The sequence below is a fragment of the Panthera leo genome, chromosome A1 (genome assembly GCF_018350215.1).
Source record: "Panthera leo isolate Ple1 chromosome A1, P.leo_Ple1_pat1.1, whole genome shotgun sequence".
Taxonomy (NCBI): domain Eukaryota; kingdom Metazoa; phylum Chordata; class Mammalia; order Carnivora; family Felidae; genus Panthera; species Panthera leo.
This window is the reverse complement of record NC_056679.1, coordinates 5,666,467-5,685,816: the sequence shown is the minus strand read 5'-3', so window position 1 is coordinate 5,685,816 and position 19,350 is coordinate 5,666,467. Positions and strand designations below refer to the sequence as shown.

Genomic DNA, 19,350 nt, shown 5'->3' with positions numbered 1-19,350 from the left:
GGAAGGAGTCCCTTTATGACATTTTTAACAGCCTTTTTTTTTTTTTTTAAACATACAGTGCCAGCTTCTCTAAAATTGTGTAACTTTTCCTTCCTTTCTACATCGTACTAAATATGATTAAAGCAAAAATGCGCTTTAATAAACGAAATGAGTTCTTCACTTAGTGCTCTCTGGTCTTCCCCCAAATATAAATAATATCATTGGACGCACCCTCAGATCTTTTCAATTTTGATAAAAACTAGAGACATTTAGCTGTCAAAGTAAAAGGTTCAGATACCTTGTTTAAGGATACCTTCCTTACTGGAATGAAATCGGAATCTGTAAGGTGTAATTTGCACCCAGGAGAACTATTTTAAAGTTGTGCTGGGGGAAAAAAAAAAAAAAAGCAGTTACAGATAGGAAAATAGTTCGCTGCTGTACATTTTCTTCTGTATGTAAACCTTCAGCGTTGAGTCATGATGGCTCTGGGGACTGTATCCCTGTATCCCTCTGTGTGGGAAGGTCAGACCCTCTGATTGTAAGGAGGAAGAAATGAACCAGCTCTTTCTGTCCATTGAAGGGCCAGGAAACTACTCATCTCCTATCATTCCTGCTATGGCTGGAAAAGTTACAATTTAACAATAATGTCAACATCCAGAGCGGCTAGAAGACCGCTGAGACAAATGCAAGTGGGTTTGGCGTATTTCCTCGGCCATACTCCCCGCTTCAGGCTAGCGCTCCACTTCTGATTATGATCCTAGATGCTTGACTAGTATTTCATAATGAAATACCTTGTGAAATACTAGTATCTCATAGTGAATTTACCTTGAGCTCTTTTTTTCTCAGGCTTGCACAACTTCGCGAATTCTATGATCTTTTCTCCTTATTTTGATACAAATTAGAATTTAAGTTTCCATGCCTTTCCGTCTGGCGGCAGCCATCAGTTCAAAGGGAGTTTATATGTCAGTGTTTAAATGCTGTTTGGTATAATAGGTGTAAAATAAATTCTGTAAAAGTGGAAAAAAAAAAAAAAAAGATTTCCTGGGGAAACCTTGAAAATTGGAACAAAGCTGGGGAGGAAAAGTCAGGGCGGATGTCCCCAAGTGGACTGGACCCAGGGGAGAAAAATTAAAGTGGTGCTAACAGTTGGGACAGCGAAGGGTTTGGCCCCCGCCTCGTGACAGCACTCGCACGTACTCCTGGATTGTGGTAAAGGCTCTGTTTCCCGCAAATTCACATTATGTCTGCCACACGTCTTCTCCGTGAGTCACCCAAGTCATTTAAATGAATACACAGAATGCTAGCTTTTAGTTGCTTAATTAAGCCTTTTAAGTGCTTAAAAGGAATGCGCTTGTTTCTGTTTAAGGGCCTTCAGAATCAAGACTTCCCACTAACTTAGCCCGGGCCTCCTCCCGTCCAAACTGCAGCATTAGGATGTGCAGTGTGTATTCGCCTGCACTGTCCACCGCAGGCCTCGACTCGAGGTATGTGCTTGGCGAAGCTTGGCGCAGTTTGGGGAGAGGGGTTACGACGGGCAGGCCCAGACATCTGACGAACCCTGTCAGTCATCAGGATGGAAAACAAGCAGCCCGGGAACCGGGCCGGCCCTACTAGATCTTGCTGAGTTGCCGCTAAGTAAATAATGTAAGGGCTGAGGGGACTTTCTAGGATTTTAAAACATGCGATCACTTCCCCATTCTGCTGATTTCCCTTGCCTCTTGAGTAGGACACAAAGAAAGCGCGTGAGCAAGCCGTATAATCTCGTATAATCTCGAGTGGAGGAAGCTCAAGGCAGGGGGTGGTGGTGGCTGTGGCTTTGACAACCCAGGGAAGTGTGTGGGGTCCTGGGGCCTGCCCAGGGAAGGGCCTGGGAGCCCGGGGAGTGGGTCTGACTTTTAGACCCAACTTTCAGAGCTTTTTTTATTTTATTTTAATTTTTCAATATATGAAATTTGTTGTCACATTGGTTTCCATACAACACCCAGTGCTCATCCCAAAAGGTGCCCTCCTCAATACCCATCACCCACCCTCCCCTTCCTCCCACCCCCCATCAACCCTCAGTTTGTTCTCAGTTTTTAAGAGTGAGAGCCCCTTTCCTTTTTAAAAGGAGCAGCCTAAATATTGCCAGGAGGAATAAATCATGCATGCAAATGAGAACACCATTTCTCATCACTCAACCTTAATCCTCCTTTTCTTTTCCTTCTTATTTGGTAGAGCCGTGAGGACATTTCCACCCTGCTACCCCTCACCCTTTCTCTCTGTTTTTTTTTTTTGTTGTTTTTTTTTTAAGAGCCGGAGATCAGCTATTTTCATTCAGCCCATTCATTCCAAGATACTTACACAGAAAATTTCTTTGCCTTCTTAAATGTTTTTCTTAATTGAAAACATGCATGTTACTGTGCTTCAAGTGCCTTGAAGAGGTTGAGTCAGTGAGAGATGACAAAGGGTTAGAAATTATTACCTCTTTTCCTGAAAACTGAAGATGGGCTAGGTAAACAGTTCTTACGTAGTGCATGATTTGCCCTTGATTTTCTTTGCCCTCTGTTCTTCTTGGATAGAATCCTTTATCAGTGAAAATGGAAGAATAAACCCCTAGAGACATGGTTACTCCTGTCCAAGATGTTCAGTATTTTTGACTATTCACTATAACCCCACAGCAACCGGGACAGAATAACTTTGAGATAAAATTACAATTTTATGGAGGGAGGTGGCTGTGTGGGGTCATTGTGCCTTTCACAGTTAAAGCTTCAGAATGCCTCCGACATTTACACCCCCAATCGAAGGAACTGGACTCAAGTCAAGAATGGGAAGTTTAAGGGTACCTGGGTGGCTCAGTCAGTGAAGCAACCGACTCTTGATTTTGGCTCAGGCCATGATCTTACGGTTTGTGGATGGAACCCCAAGTCGGTCTCCACACTGACAGCACGGAGCGTGCTTAGGACTCTCTCCCCCTCTCTCTGTCCCTCCCGCACTTTCTCTCTCTCTCTCTCAAAATAAATAAAAAATAAGAAAGCTTTTAAACGAGGGATGATAAAGGGGGTAAACAGTTTATGGTGGCGGCCTTAAGATTGATTTCAAACATCAAACTTGCATCTTGGTTTGAACCATCTTGAAATGTAGGTCTTTTCATTTAGAAAAATCATAGGTTACACAAGACATTATTTACTGAGGAGACATAACAGCTGTAGAAGACTGATTGCCATCTGCAACATGTATATAAAATTACCACATGTGTGTATACATACGTGTACAGAATGATCACAGGAAAATCTGAAACAGAAATAACTTATTATGTGAGGCTATCTCATCCGAGACTCTGTTCTCAATTCTTGACTGATTTTTTTTAAACTGGAGCTGGTTTGCAGCGCTCAGCTTTCCTTGTCTCAGCCAGAACTGGTTCTGTCGAACTTCCTCTGGAGTCGGACGGACCTATGTCAGAATCCACCTCTAACACCAATGGTGAGCGTTCACGTCTCTGAGCTCAAGCGTGCCTTCTGGAACAGGAGATCCACCACACCCACCTCCTAGGGTCGGTGCGGAGATAAAGAACATAACATAGTGGCATCTACGAGGTGTTTATAATACACATATAATTTAATTTCTTTTCAGATATTTTCAACCTGCCTGATAAAAATACATAATTTATATTGACAAAATATGTCAACTACAGAGAGATGGATCGTTATAACAGAACTATGTTAGATTTTCCTTATTTTTGTTTCAATAACCAGTTTTATCTGGGTTAGTCTATATTTCTAATGGTTTTAGGTTGCCCAAGAGACGTGCACAGCACTGGCTTTCTCTGAGCCTCGAATCAGTACCGTTCTCTGTAATGCCCTAAGTGGCCTGTCTTAGTTCTCTGTGCTGTTGCTTTCTAAATTCACAGGCTTTCTCTCCTCCCTATATGTCTGCTGTGTTTAGCTACACCTACAGAACCTTTCTAGTCTGCCAGTTGGCATCTCTCTGTACCAACTGGGGTCCGGTCAGGAACACAGATTGAATCATTTTAATTTTCCACTGAATTATAACCGACACGCAGCAAAGGACACAAATCTTAAATGTACAACTCAATAAACTCTCATCAAGGTCGAGAGAGACAGAATCCTGCCGAGAGTTCCCTCAAGGGGAAGGGCTCCTCTGATCTCTATCACCATACGTTAGCTTTGCCTGGTTTTGAACTTCGTAACAATGGAATCACACGCTTCCCTCCCTCACTGTTATGACTGATGTTGAATGGAGCCCCAGTTCCTTTTCATCGCTGGGTAGTATTTCGTCATATAGAAATACCATACGTACACTGTATTTATCCACTCTACTGTTGACAGACATTTGGGTTACTCTCCATTTGGGGCGGTTAGGAACGTTTTAAAGGTGTTTTGGTGAACACGAGCCCTCAGCCCTCTTGTGTGGAGTTTCAGAACAGGAAGTGCTGTATCATAGGAGACATATGGATGTTTGCCTTAGTAGATACGACCAGTGTCATACCAGTTATTTTTAACAGAGAATTTGTGAAAGGAATTGGTTAAACAGGTGCTAGGGCACTGAAAGAGCAAAAGGGGAAACTGAGGCAATGCGGAGCTGATGATTGCCTGAGGCAGTTACTATCCCTAAGGCCAAAGGAGCAAAGGGAAGAAGTTGGGGGTATTAGAATCCAGGGCTTGAAGGAAGGGCCCTGTCCGCTCAGAGAGGCAGCACTTGCTGACCGGTACCCCCGGGGACACAATGCAGCCCATTCTGGGAATGCCAGTTAAAAAAATTTTTTTTTAATATTTATTTACGAGAGACAGAGAGAGACACATCATGAGCAAGAGAAGGACCGAGAGAGGGAGACACAGAATCCGAAGCAGGCTCCAGGCTCCGAGCTGTCCGCACAGAGCCCGACATGGGACTTGAACCCATGAACCATGAGATCATGACCTGACCTGAAGCTGGGTGCTTAACTGACTGAGCCACCCAGGTGCCCCAGGAAATGCCAATTTTTTTTTTTTTTTTAAAGCTGGAAACTGGTGCTGTATCTGTGGTCACAGACAAGGCAGTGGACGGGCAGGTCTTTGCCCTTCTGCTCCCCCAACCTTTCAGGCTCCCTCTAGCGCCCCCTGTTGGCAGAGCCTAGTATGGCCAGTGGGCAAAGGGTAAGGGGTGCGGCCGCCCCCCAGAGCATCGGGCGGCAGCATTGGAAGGGGGGGGGTGGGGCAGAAGTCAGGAACCGGCATCTTTCAAGCTGACACTATGCCTTGTAGCCGGATAACTCAGGATTTTCCTCATCTTTCTGACATGGATGTTGCAAATGTATTCATCTACTTAGGACAGCTGTGTATCAAGTCGGTGACTGAACTCAGAGTGCTTCATACGTCTCATTTCAAGGCAAAAATAGAAACTAAACGTTCCATGGGAGTTGGGTTTAACAGCGTTCCCTGGACAGCTGCATTTTCTGGGGACTTTGCAGTCGTCTTTTGCATGGTCCTTTGACGTAATGGATGGGCTTGGGAGGAGGTGGGAGTTGTTTCCGAATCCCTCTTCCATCCCTGACAAGTAGGTAGCAAGTCAGGAAGCCTCGTGGAACCTCAGTTGGCTAAGATGAGACTCATTGTGTCATCCACTCACAGGGCAGTTGTGCAGATTAAGTGACATAATGCGACAGGGCCGGCCACCTCAGCTTTCTCCCGAGGTGGTGTTGGTTCTATAGGCTATTTCCAGCAGCTCTGGTTTTATGTAGGGTTTAAGTAGGGTTTTTTGGTTACATTTTAAACTATCTTTAAAACCTCATCTAGGGGCGCCTGGGTGGCTCAGTTGGTTAAGTGTCTGACTTCAGCTTAGGTCATGATTTCACAGTTCATGGGTTCGAGCCCCGTGTCGGACTCTGGGCTGACAGCTCGGAGCCTGGAGCCTGCTTCGGATTCTGTGTCTCCCTCTCTCTCTGCCCCCCCCCCCCCACCCACCCCACCACCACTCATGCTCTGTCTCTCTCAAAAAAAAATGAATAAACATTAAAAAAAATTAAAAAAAAAACCCACCTCATCTAGCCACATTCTACTGGGATCCTTTGTCGTTCCTCTGTTTTTCATGTCATCCAATAACCCTGAGAGACTGGGCTATAAGAACTGAGAGCAGTAGAGATTAGGGAGGGGACAGTGCTACTCTCTGCTCCTTGCACACATGCTGGGTGTAATTCCTCTTTGTTCCCTGTTCCCACAGCACTTGCTGGTACCCTTGTGTCATGCTGCCCGGGGCCATGTTGAATTGTGTACATGTCCCCTTAGCGAGTTTCTCAAGGATAGACACCAAGACTTCTACAGCTCTAAATGACTCCTCAGCACCCAGCACAATGCCTGCACACAGTGCACATGCTGTTAACACTTGCGGAGGTAGAAAAAATATTTGGCCATAAAGATGTTAAGTATTTCAAAAGGAATTGAATGAGCTGAATCCTCCTTAGGCCAAGGCAATGCCCTACTTCTTGAAAAGGAGCATCCAATATAGCTTGACTTTATTTGGAGTGGCACACAGATTCTTCTTTGCTTACAAAAAATTTCAAATGGCCATTCAGTTAACAATACCGGAGACAGAATAGAATGTTGGTCCTGTTGGCTTTGTTCTTGGACCCATGGTGACCTCTGTGAGAATGATATTTGCAGCTTCTGTCTAGACTTTGGTCACAGGTTGACTCGAAATATTTGGTCCAACATAACTATGTGAGGATGGCAAAAGTTTGAAATCACTGGAATCATCTTAAAACCATTTCTCCTGACAATAAATTGGAAGGCGGAGAGTAATCTGGGGTGATCACTCTTCGTTTATTTTTTATTAGTTTTCATTTTCTTTTTTTTTTAAGCCAGCACAATACCTCTGTATTAATTTTAAGAAATTGTATGCCTAACGCAAGATGTACTGGGACACAAAGATCCTTTGTTGACTAAGGGTCAGTATTCATTCAGCAGTCTTTTCCTGAGAAGTGTCAGAAACTCATTTGATTCACCGACTTCTCTTTTTCACAACGTGGTTATATAAACACTGTGCTTGACCAGTCGTATTGAAGCCCACATCCGTCTCTACGATTACTAGAAAATGAGTCAGAACTGTGTTAGGACGTCACGGCGGTAAGTCACTTTGGAGGGCACTGTAGGCGGTGGTGTTCGATGCGTGTCAGTGGCCTTTGGTTTGCTGTAGAGTGAGGAGCCCCACGTGGACATCGTCCACAGAGCACGTGACTTCCGAAAGGCACGCGTCTCTCCCCACACGTTAGGCTTGCTGAAGTCACTCCTAGATCTCCATCTTCCAGCCTCCAGAACTATGAGAAATAAATATCCGTCGCTTCTAAGCGCCCCCAGTCGATGGTAGTTTTGCTGTAGCAGCCCAAGCTAAGACACCATCTATGCTGCAGAACCCGGTGTCGGATTATACGTTCTTTTGTTTACGGTCCGTCTCTCCCACTGGGATGTCAGCTCCGTGAGGCCGGGACTCGGTGTGGTTGTCCACTGCGTCTCGACACACCCTCCACCTGTGTTGGGAAACGGCTCGGATTCCGAAGGGCCGTGAGAAAGGGCGTCTGAGAGCCCTCCCAGCTGCAGCTGCCTGGGATGGGCAGAGTTCAAGATCATTAGCCGGCCTTGCTTGGTGTCAGCCAGGGCAGGAGTACACCTGACCTGGGCTGCCCAGTGCTCTCCCACCTCCGCCGGCCGCTGGAGGCCCTTCTTTGGGAGCGGGGGCCTCGGCCTTTCAGCAGTAAAGTCCCCAGGTTCTCAAACGTCCGGCTGTCTGGTCAGGTGGGCCGGTAGAGCCCCGCCAACATCTCCCTTTAGCACACACGGTTGCCCGCTTTTCTCTCGTCTCCTCGCGTGAGAACCGCGTCAAGCCCTCGTACCCTTCCCGTGGCGTCTCCCCTGCTTTGCTACGTTCTCAAGTTTGAGAAGGGAGTTTCTTCTTTAGCGCTCATGTCTGTCTGTGTCCGCTCCATCTTCTCCCGCAGAGCTGAGGGGCGCGCGTGATCGCGCACGCGTGAGCTTCGCGCACACAGGCCCAGGGGCCTCCTGCACGTGCGAGTGGGTCTCCCTCGTGCAGGGGGCGTGTGGGGCACCCTCAGCTCCCAGCTCCTGGGGACCTGCCGTCGGCAGCCAGCCCACGGGGGCTCTTCACCACGTAGACCGGAAAGTGAGATTCCGTTCAAACATTCTCCAGCGCAAGTATTAAAGAAATTCACTTAGAGGTGGTTTCTTTTACCGCTGCGTAAGGGTCTCCCCGAGCCCCACTATTCTCCCCTCCGTGCAGTTTTAAATGCAATAGTAAACCGAATCCAAGGGCTACTCCTGCAGCCATCTTTGGAAGTGGTTTGCAGGCAGCTTGCTTAAGGACATCGGGAAGGGGGGAGAAATGACATTAACAGCTTTGCTCGTGACTAAAGGGCTGTTCTACTTCGGCTCACAGCAGCTACTCACACACACCCCCCCCCCCCCACTCAAGGCTATTTGGAAAGCAACGGTGACAACCACGGGGGCCCCCAGCCACGGGCAAGGTGTGTTAGGTCAGCACAAGAGTTTTAAGTCAAATGAGACTTAAGATACGCACAACCGCTATTTTGAAAGTCGGGAGAAAAATCCGTAAGGTTCTCGGCAGTTAGACTATTTCAAATCAAAACACATTTTCTTTAGAGCTGCGGAGAGAGTACAGGTAGCATTCAATGTCAACAAGGCTAATAGCAATTACATAGAAACCGCTGGGACAGACCCTGCCCATTCAGGGCTCAGCCAAAGTCGTGGCGCTAAGGGCCCCTGTGCACCTTGCTTTCGGCGTCCATCGCTCTGCAATCTAAAGTCAAGGACAGTGCGGTGCCAGAAGAGGCCAACAGTTGAAGGCGGAGTTTGGGGCCCACCCGCAAGAACTGTGAGTCGTTTTATTTATGTGTATGGCCTACTTTGGATAAGTGAAAGCCTAATGATTGTGAACTGGACCGTGTTTGTTTGGTGCTTCTCGCCTTGGCATGTGCTCCTTCTGGGAAAAAATAAAGTCCCAGACGGCATCCACAGTCCCCGTTACGACAACGGCTTGTCTTTTCAACAGTTGCTGGCAAGTTCCCTTGAAAGATGCATACGTGGAATAGAACGTAGGCAGAAAGAGAAAGATTAGAGGCTGGAGTGGGCTTCTGTCATGGGCCCTGCTGCTTTGATACACGTTTCAATCCCTCACGTTCTATACGTCTCTTACACAAACACACTGAAAATAAATAGAATCTGAATGATTTTTCAAAGTGGCCTGAGTCTTTTCCAGAGGGAAAACTATGCCAAAGAGTAGTGCTGTAGGCAGAAATGTAGGGTCTGGAAGCTGTCTTCAGCTGCTAATGGCCTCTCAATGATGCAAGTTTCTTCTGGTGAGCCAAGTGAGGGACGGCATTTCAAAAAAAAAAAAAAAAAAAAAAAATCACCGTAGCAGCAAAGGCAGATTTTGTAGAACCAACCAAGCGCACACGGCAAAGGTTTGGAATGGAACACTTTGCTATTGATCGTATTAAACCATTTTCAGTTTTGCGTGATTTACGAAAAATAAGGCTGGGCCTGTGTACAGCAGGCCATTCTGGCCAGAGCTCTGCCTGGAATGAGGCCCAGCCTCCTGTCCCCGCCCAAGCCTGGGGATGTGGCCACCAAGGTCGTGACTGGCCAAACTCAGTTCTAACAAAACTATCTGGGAGGAATCGGAGGCAACCGTGGGGATCTGTAGTAAATCTGAAGTGGGCAGGTAGGAGATTTTGGAGTTCCAGACTTAAGCCTCTGCAGGCTTTGTGGCCTTTCTGTCCTCCGCCCCCAGAGTCTGTCCTCACTGCATATGAGTCAAGTGCAGAGCTGCCCACACAGAGCCAGGCAGGCAGGCGATGAACCAGAGCCTGAGGCTGGTTTCCAGGGAAGAAGGCCCCTGTCTCCATGCTTCCAAGGTCAATGTCTGGGCCCTCTAGCTCCCACTTTACCCCAGGTTCAGTGTGGCCTCTGCTGTGTGACTTGTGCATCTCAGGGAACCCCAAGGTCGTGGATGTTTACCTAAACGTGGCTTGGTGAGCCTACAGGGAACGGGCAGGTGTCTCCTTACTCTCCGTAAAATAATGTAAGGGAGAAAAAACTTCCTTCTACCCTCTTAGGTTCTGTGGCTGGCCTACGAATTTAACTGACACAAGACAGACTAACAGGAGAAAAGCATACACATTTATTTAATATTTTTACGTGTATATGGGAATCTTCAGAAGAAAACTGAAGACCCCAAGAAGCCATTAGGCCCAGACGCTTATATACCTTTTACGCAAAGAAAGCTAAATTGTGGACATGTGACTGGACAAAGAGGCTTGCAGTATAGGGGCAGTAGACAGGGAAACCAACATATGGGGGGAGCCAGTGGAAGGTCGGGGTTATTCTAGGAGGTTTGTTTGTACAGATCCATTCCGGCGTCGACCCCCAGTCCCCAGTGATAAGAACATTCTTCTCCTCCCAGTGCAGGGAGGCTACCTTTCTCATTGGCGATGCTGTGACCTGCCTTTGGGTAGAAGGGGGAGGTCACAGAGCCCTTCCTGCACCTGCTGTTTCTCAATGGCCTTCAGCTCAAATAGTCAACGTGCCGAGGCGGCATGCTTTGGGATGGCGTGTTCAACGACGGGGTTGTAATTTCATGCTTGACAACAGACTTTGAACGTTTCACACCTCAGTTTGCAGGGAAACTGAGATAAACCAAGGAAAGCACAGGAATGGATGGGAGAAGTCCCTCTATGTACAATTCTCTCCATTGTGTGATCAGTCCAAACTCCGTGTGGCCTCTTGGACCCTCTTCTCATAAAAGGGACCTGGACTCACAGAGCTCACGTTAATCTACAATTCAGATTCTTCTGTGCTCCTGCCATAGAACAGGGTTTCCTTGACCATCAGCTCTTGAGGCAGAACATACACATCGCCCGCACCTGCAGACAAAACCTCTGTGTTATTGTCCCAAGTCCCTATGGCAGTAACTGCTTATTAGTGGAAGAGAAAATTCCAAAATAAATCACGGCCCAATCATTTACTTTAACAAAAGATTTATTTGAAACAGGTTTGTGCAGACATATACCAGTCAACAGGATTGATCAAAGCCACAAATCACTACATTTTCCAAAACCTCTAAAAATACAAGTAAATGCCCTTCATTTGTATTCACTCCAGGAGGGAACCCGGCTCGGCTATAATGTGCTGCTGTAATTTAACAACCAGAGGACATTAATAGGACGTGAAAATGGTAACACTTCTAGAGGGAGGGAACAAAAAAACCCCACACTCCACAGACGCGCTCGCTACTCTGCTGGGAGCCAATTAAACGTGCCCCCACAGCCCCGCTTCCCTCTGTATAACCAGATTAAAACCTCCCTGTCGCAAACAATATTTAGGCAATCTGAGCACAGATGTGACAGCAGACAGGAGGGCACGTGGCTTTGCCTGCATGAAAAAGACACCACAAGGATGCTACATTCAAACAGCAATTCAGGGACCTGCGGGAACGATGATGCACAGGCAGGCTGTAGACCCGGCTGCTCCTGGCAGGCCCGGGGATGGGAGGGTGGGGGGGTGGGGGGTAGGGCGCCACCCCTGCAGCTGGCTGGGTGGCAGCTGGTAGCAAGGCCCCTGCAGAGGGCGGCCCCTGGGGAAGCAGCGGGGGTGCTTCTGAACTCAGCGATCATTGGTAACATGGGAGAAGGAAGGTGGAGGAATGCACGTGTCAGCACACACGCTGATTTTATTAATGAAAAACCCGGAAAGTATCTACCGGTGCAGGGACCTTGTGGGAAGGAGAGAAACCCTATGACAGGGCAGATTTTCTTTTTCCATTTTGAAATCGGTGCTCGATGAGCCACCTGTAGTTGCTTGGCGACCTTTAGGGAGATGACTGAATCGAATCCCATTGGAGGTGGGTTCACATCCTCACCTTCAGGCTTTCCGCCTCCTTCTGGCCCCTTCTCTGCCACACAGAAGAGCTTGCCTATAAAAGGCTCTTGATCAGCTCTCTTGACCCCTCGGTTTCCTGGGCAGGGTTATTTGGATAGTGCTGTTACCTCAACTTTCTTCTTCCTTTTTCTGTCATAAATCAAAGCCACCTGACACGTAGTTCCTGACTTTTAAAAGGAACAGGTCTCCTTTCTTTCTTTAGCCAGGTCAGAAGAAATGCCGATGGGCTAATCTTGTGAGTGTGTTTTTCTTGGTCTGGAGCCTGAGAGAAAGAGCAGAGTGGATGTCTCTAAGGCAACTAGGGCAAGAGATTGTCATTGAAAATGAGCCAGCCAAGGTGTAAAAGAATCACTCTTTTGTCCTTCTTCAGTCAGGGGAGCAGAGGTGTTTGTCAGAGTTAACAGCTATGAATTTTGCTTGGGGCGGGACAGCAGGGTGAGCCGCCCCTCTTTTCTGCCCCCTTTCGTTTTGTAGCTTCCGAACACTGTGCTGGCCAACGTGGCCTTTTATTCCTGTCGAAGACTGCATCCTGGTTTGCCACAGTCATACCCAACAAGCTAAGGGAGAGCTTCAAACAGAGTGCTAGTGGAGGCCTGGCAGTCAATCAAGCTCATGTAATATCAAAGCAAATGTGTACTGTTGGACAACAGCATTCTGTTGGGATGCTAAAAAAAATAAACAAATGAAGAATACCACCCATCGGGTAGAGTGTTCCAGGGCTATTCCTTTTGGAGATACTTCTTAATATATCATCATGGGGGGGATCTTGGACTCTCACCTCTACAACCCCGTGGAAGCTCTTGTAACCATCCTCCTCACCCTTAAGGATGGGAAAATGGCTAGGGTGAGACTAAATAATCTCTCCCAAGGCTACAGTTAGACCAACAACTGCCTAGAGCCAACGGAGAACCAGCAACAAAGCCAACCGAGGTATGCCTTCCCTTGTTAGCAGGGAGGGCTTTATTTTCACGCTCTCTATCACTACTGTATTTGCTAACACAAGCATTTGCACGAAGAAAGTATTTAACGAATGTGATGGGGGACGCCATCCTTGAACCTGACCTGACAAACTCATTTCTTTGCCAGGTTATTATTTTGGGTTCTGCTTAACCAGATTCCCCCCCCCCCCCCCCCGTTCGCCATTTTTATGGATCCCAGGAGATGAAGTCTACATTTCAAATGCTGAGGCAAAATCACTCCTTGAATTACTTTGGGACAATGGCCCTCGGTAGTAATCCAGATGCCAGCTGAAACGTGTGCACTTCCTTCACATGGTCAAGGCGAAAGGCTACCTCATCCTACAGCGGAGTTTTGCAAACATTCTACCCAACTTGTGGTCTAAGACAGAAACTCCTAGGAACAGAAATACGATAGAAGATTCTCTTCAAAAAAGGAAATAAAGGGTCATTGTTGTAACAAATGGAGATTACAGACGATAGTTTTCTTTAAAAAAATTCAGTCTTAGCGCCTGTCATATGTACATCTATATGCATTTTCAGACATTTGTTGCTCATACTCACTTTTTTTTTCATTATTCACCGCTTCTTGACAAGTTATCACTGATTTTCACTGCCAGCTCCCTACAGCAAGACCTGAAGCCTTGTCAGGGGAAAGGAAACGTCAACAGAGTTCCCAGCCATGCTCTGCCAAAACTCAGGTTCACGTTTGAGGATGTTACTCCACGAATGTTAAAGCAACAGCACCTCCTTTCTCCAAAGCACGGGTTTCATATGCTCTACGATTCCCCCCGAGATGATCACATTTTGGGGAGATGGGAGAACATAACGCTGGTCGAGAAGCCCTGAACAGTTTGCGCAGAGACAGGATGGACACATCAGCCACATCCCCAAATGATGACAAAGCCCATTCTGATCAGCAACCAAGTGCTAATCCAGACAGCCAAGCAGAAATGGCTGGCTTATTCTGTTCTCCTATCCTGCCCGCTTAATGTGCACTTGCCACAGCCTCCCTTGCTGGCCCGTGCGAGTGTGCAGTGGAACTCAAAACTCAGTGCATAGAACGGCCAGTCTTTTCTTTCTGCGGAGTCAGCCGGAATGGAACGTGGACTCAAATTTAAGAGTCGGCAGTCTGTGCATAACCCCAGACCGAGGCTGGGCCTCAGTGGATGCTGCTACTTTAGCCCAATCAGGAACAGGCCCCGTAGTGCTGACCAAGTATGACCTGCCAGCCTGTATGTCACTTACCATGTGGCAGAGTGACAAGTCCCATGTGGCATCTCCACTGAGCTGACAGCCAGAGTATGCAACTTACTCCAGTCCACCCTGCTCCCTGGGGAGGGGCTGTGTGTGACACTCTGACCTCGATTTTGAAGACAGGACAAATGACACAGCCCCCGAGTTGGCCGCGGCTAAATACTACACACTGCACATAGTGACAGCTGTTCCTCCTCGAAGCCCAATTTAGTCATTTGGCTACCAGACGGCGTAACCACATAAGAGAACAGAAAGGTATCCCATCTCATGGTTTCTTCTGTGTGCATGTTTCATACTTGCAAAGACTGCTTAGTCCCATTTTCAAAAGAATTGGAAAATATACTAAAATCTCAGAAAATCTGAACTGCATTTTAATGTAAAAAATAAAATAAAAAACCAAAAGCCCAAACAAAACACACACACACACACACACACACACACACACACCCCCACCCCGTAATTCACAAATCTAATTTGGAAGGCTTCAAGTGAAAGAAAGAACTAAGTATCTGACAAAGAATGAGTTTGAGTTCCCCTTTCCAGACAGGCTTAGTTCCAAATGAAACCAAACAGTCAGGATGCCTAACGCACATTCAATTCAAACTTTCATTCCTCCTATGTATTTAGGACCTCATCTCTCCGGGTGTCCAATAAAGACATTTACCTTGGTCTGTTGTGTTAACTACAGGCACATTTTGTGGGCTGGGGGGCGCAATTCCTGCATGACAGTCCTCCGGTGATTCATGTCACCGGGTGTTCTAGTATTTAAAAATGGTTTACCATCCTGGGGAAGGAGGAAGGGCCATTTTCTAAGCCTCACGGCATTCCGCTTCCCCGTAAGCCCTCTCTGAATCCTGGTCATGCCGTAAGTAAAGGATTAGTTTTCTTAGTCAAAGCAAATCATACTCTCAGTTATTACAATGCCCAATAAGATGTGGATGTTCCAAAAATAAAGGATAAGGAAGCAAAGTGCACTATTGTTTTATTTCCCCATTTAGCACAGCCATCCCCAGAAGCACTGTGCCATTTTAAGCAGTAACAGCTGCCCAGAAGTATTTATGTGAAGCCATCCAAAAATCTGGTTTGGCAACCAAAGCGGAGAGGAGAGGAACGTGCCTCCAGGCTGGCCATTTATTAAGGCCTCCAGGTGCTGACATTCATGCCTGAGGGCTCACAAGTTCCGTCCAAATTTAGAAGGTGGCACTGCGCAGTTTGCAAAGTCAGTGACTCAGCGCTTCTCTTCCTTGCCTTAGATTCAGGACACTTTACTTTCCGGGAGGTGCCCGTATATATCACACCGACTCGATAAGGAAGGAAACCTCATCCCTATAGAAAAGGGCGTTTCCTTGAAACCTGTAGAATTCTTTTCAACGAAAACTGCCTGTCAAGGTCTTGTTTCGCCTCCTGTATGCATGAGGCAGATCATCACGACCGCCTGGGCTTCCGGGCTTGATTCCGGTTTCCACTGAGACTGGGCTAAAATGTCCCCCCGCGTCCTCATCCCCGCGTCTCTGTGTCCTTGCCTCTTGCTTTCTCCTTTGACGGCTTTCTTCCTCCACCAGCCTCAGGGTCCCTTACTCTCCCACTGGGTTCCCTCATTCTCTCCGATTTCAGAGTGGCAGAGTGACAGGGGCGTCTCTTCTCCGGGGAGACACGCTATAAATTCAGTGGTTTCCCAGCAGCGAAAACGCAAAATGTGCTCCCAACTCCCCAGAGAACAAGCGTGGGTCTGGCTTAAATGGGTGCCAAAGGTCCAGTGGCCTGGAGGTTGGGGAGTGAGCGCCGAGAGCCTCACCGGAGCAGGCTGGCGGAGGCGTTCTGCCACCCCCGACCCCGCAGGCTTCCCTGTCCTCGGAAGGAGGCAGACAGACGCTCAGGATACATGCGGGGTATGTTTTCTTTTCTGGAGTTACGGGAGGGAAAGGGCGGTGTGGAAGAGGGGATTTCTCGCATCGGTAACCTGAATCTGTGCTAGAGCAAGAAACCGTGCGGATTTCGGTTGGTTGCCCACCAGCGGCCATGCACCGAGCACCGCGGCCAGCCATGCAGAAGGTCGGAGACGGGGAAGCCCGCCGGGCCACAGGGGGCACCTGCGGAGGGTGCAGGGGAATCCTGGCACGCCGACCCGGCCGCCCTGCCGGGCCGGTGGAGCGCATTACGGTAGGCGTCCTCAGGCTTACCACCCTGATGGACGTTTTTGCGATTTCACCGCAGTCGAGAAGTTTACGCCGACGTCATACAAACCAAAGAGGAATCAAAGCCAGACGCCGGCCTGCCCCGAATGCAGCTTCCGTGAGTTACCGCGACAGGAAGCGAGCGCGCCCCCGCTCCCATTCCACGAGCCGGGCATGGCACTCTCTTGCCTTTCTCCCAGGACCGCTAGCACTGATGTTTAAATGAAACGTCACGTTTTCCATTTCACGGCTCACAGAGCACAGCTGAATGCTTCGCAACAACAGGAACGGAAGTCGGGCCAAGCGCTGCGGACACACGGGAAGGGGAAGAGACGGCCTCCCCCGCGGGATCTACTGCAGGTTTGCGAGGGGCCGTGTGACTAACAAACCGGTTGGCTAAGGCCACGGAAATGTGTTTTATGGTGTTCTGGCTGCTGACGCCAGTCTCTTCGGGCAGAGATGGGATCACACCGGGCGCGACAAACCACGTCTCTTTCCTGGGACCCATCGGGACAACTCACGTCTTATTTCTTCCTGCATTTCTTCTTGGTGGTGTCGTAAGCACGGACGATTTCTTCCTGAGTGACAGCTCCATGCTCCTCTTGCGAGAAGGCGTACCCATCTGCAGGAGGAACACACGGGGACTGGTTGAGAGGAGAACTGGGGGACGGGGGGGCCACCCTGGGTTTAGAAGAAAATGCTCTTTTGGGACACGGGAGCTCAGTTTCGCCACACTGGGCTCCCCGGCCCTGGGTAGGTGGGAGCCTGGGACGGACAGACCCGTGGCCGGGGAGGGAAACGTGGGCAGAGTGTGGGGCGGGGTGGGACGAGGCCTGACCCAGCAGGGCCTGACTGGTTCTGGCCGCCACCGCCGCCCGGATGGGAAAGGCTCGGGGGCCGGCCTCGCCGCGGGGGAGCTCAGCCAGGGAAGCATAAACGGCAGGTCACTGGTCCATGTCTGCACTGTCCCAGCGCCACCCGGGAGGCAAGGCCACCTGCCCTGCTCCAGAAGTGTCCCAATCTGCCTGAAGCTGGCAGGCTGGCCGGGGAGCACCCAGCAACGCCGGGAGCGAAGACTGGCGATGTGCGTGTGACGCTCGCGGCATTCCCGCCTTTCACGCGGACTGATGCGGACTGGTAATAAGAAATTACAGTGTGTTTATTTTTGTGTACATAAAGAAAAAGATCACAAGATAAATTCCAGAGCCCCCAGGAAGGCTGGGTCTTACAATCAGTTCCGATAATAATAATGCCCCAGCTTCCAACAATTATTAAATGCTCTGTTCTATGTATTATGCACGAATAGCTCATTTATTCCTCCCCCAAAGCCCTATGAGTTAGGTGACAGTATTCTTCCCATTTCACAGATGGGGAAACGGAGGAGCAGGGTGATTTCACAGACCTAGTGAGTGGCAGGGCTGGGAGCCAAACCCAGGCAGGACTTCTGCAGGACCCACACTCTCCTGCACCTCTGGTTCCAAGAGGGGTATAGCCTTCGAAAGCCCAGACTAGGTCCCTCCTTCCTAAAGGGTCCTTCCCACAGAAGGAGCGTCTACAAGACTGTCTCTGCTGGCTGACTCCTCTGGGTCAGGGGTATGGCGAAGTCCCACAGCTGGATTGGACATTCTAACCAAAAGACAACGCGGTAAAACGTCTGACAACGGTCACTCCCATCCACGTGTGTGGATGACTTATCAACGGACATGTTAGTTCACGGCCACGTTCTCTAAGGGAGAAAAAGAAATCAGAAGTTGTGGCCGTGTATCACCTCGCGGGGGTGAGTATTTTACTAAGACACTTGGCTTACAAAGGAGAGTTTCTGAACCGTAAGGACAGGTAAGAGCAACGCGTAGCCGTCTTCGTGGGGATGGTGCACAGGGTGACTTTGTGCTCTGCGTAAACCAGACTCTCATAAAGCAGACTTTCTGAGCCTGGGCTGGCTTCCCGGCTCTCCCGGCCACCACCTGAGTAAACCCCAGGGCTCAGAAAGGACACCCTGGGAGGCCAGGGCTCTTCTGCACAGGTGGCCCGGGAGGCAGCTAAGGACATGGGCTGGAAAGCAGGGGCGGGTGGGAGTGCAGGGAGAACTAGGGAAGGATAAGAACCGAAAGGAATCTTCCACAGGGGGGGCTTTCTTCCCCTGGCTCACCTCCATCTCTAACAAAACCAAATCCGCAAACCAAAACATCACACCATGTGGCAGCTGGCGTGAGCCCCATCTTGCGGGGTCCAAGAGCAGGCGGGGTCCCTGGGCTGGAATGCAGGAGCGGGCCTGGGGAGGGAGGCCCTGGGGGTGCTGGGTGCAGGGCACTTGAACTTTCTCATGCTGGCTTTCCACACAAGGAGGCTTCAGCGGCTTCACGGAACCTGAAGAGGAAATGCCTCCTCTCTCCTCCGTTCTTCTGATTTAGGTTTCCTCCGAGTGAGTTGCTTGACTGGTGAGGGCCAGGGGAGAGGAGACGTCCCTTGCCCAGCTTCCGAGGGGCGGCTCCCTCCCTCCCGGGTGCTGAGGCCCCTCCCGCACAAGATGCTCTTTGTGCAGCTCTTTGACTGCAGTCTGAGACCAGACATCTTGCCGTGGGATGTTTCAAAGCAAAATCTAGCCAATAACACCGTCTCCTCCGGTCACAAGGCTGTGTTCTGTGGTCAACTTGGATACTTTTCACTCTCTGGTCTTTCAACAGGAACATTTCTAGTCAACATCCCATGTTTTCCTGAGGGGGCCACGCAGCCCTTGTCGGTGGCCTGCCGTGACACCCCAGGCGGATGCTCGTCAACCCGGCAGAAGTGGCTCTGATCCCAAGCAATGGGAGTGCCCTGTCAGTGCTCTTCCCGAGCCCGTCTGGTGGCGGGCAGGTGGCTTGTGAGCTCTCCACCCCGACGGCGGCTTTCTCACCTGCTCTGCTTCCATCTTGGATCCTGAGGCCCAGAGCCTGAGGCAAGGGATGCTTCTAGTCCTTGCGTGGCAGTAACGTGGCCACGGGACCATGGGTTCTTTAAGCTCTCTGGGTCTTCTTAGTTGACCGTTCTGTAAAATAAAGG

General features: G+C 49.2%; 1 protein-coding gene across 13 annotated transcripts in view; it reads right to left on the bottom strand.

Moving 5' to 3' along the window:
- Positions 1–277: 277 nt before the first annotated feature.
- The window catches only part of LOC122217186 (phospholipid-transporting ATPase IB), a 609,544-nt gene continuing 590,471 nt past the window's right edge, over positions 278–19,350 (bottom strand). For 6 of the 13 annotated variants that reach the window (XM_042934049.1, XM_042934752.1, XM_042934670.1 and 3 more), the window contains one exon: positions 14,576–16,930. In XM_042934049.1, coding sequence (XP_042789983.1) covers positions 16,833–16,930 — 98 coding nt within the window. In that variant the 3' untranslated portion in view covers positions 14,576–16,832. Of the gene's footprint in view, positions 364–3,485; positions 3,504–10,187; positions 10,907–11,543; positions 12,184–14,575; positions 16,931–19,350 lie in introns of those variants that run through there. The other 7 variants (XM_042934232.1, XM_042934582.1, XM_042934171.1 and 4 more) reach the window with 5 other exon arrangements.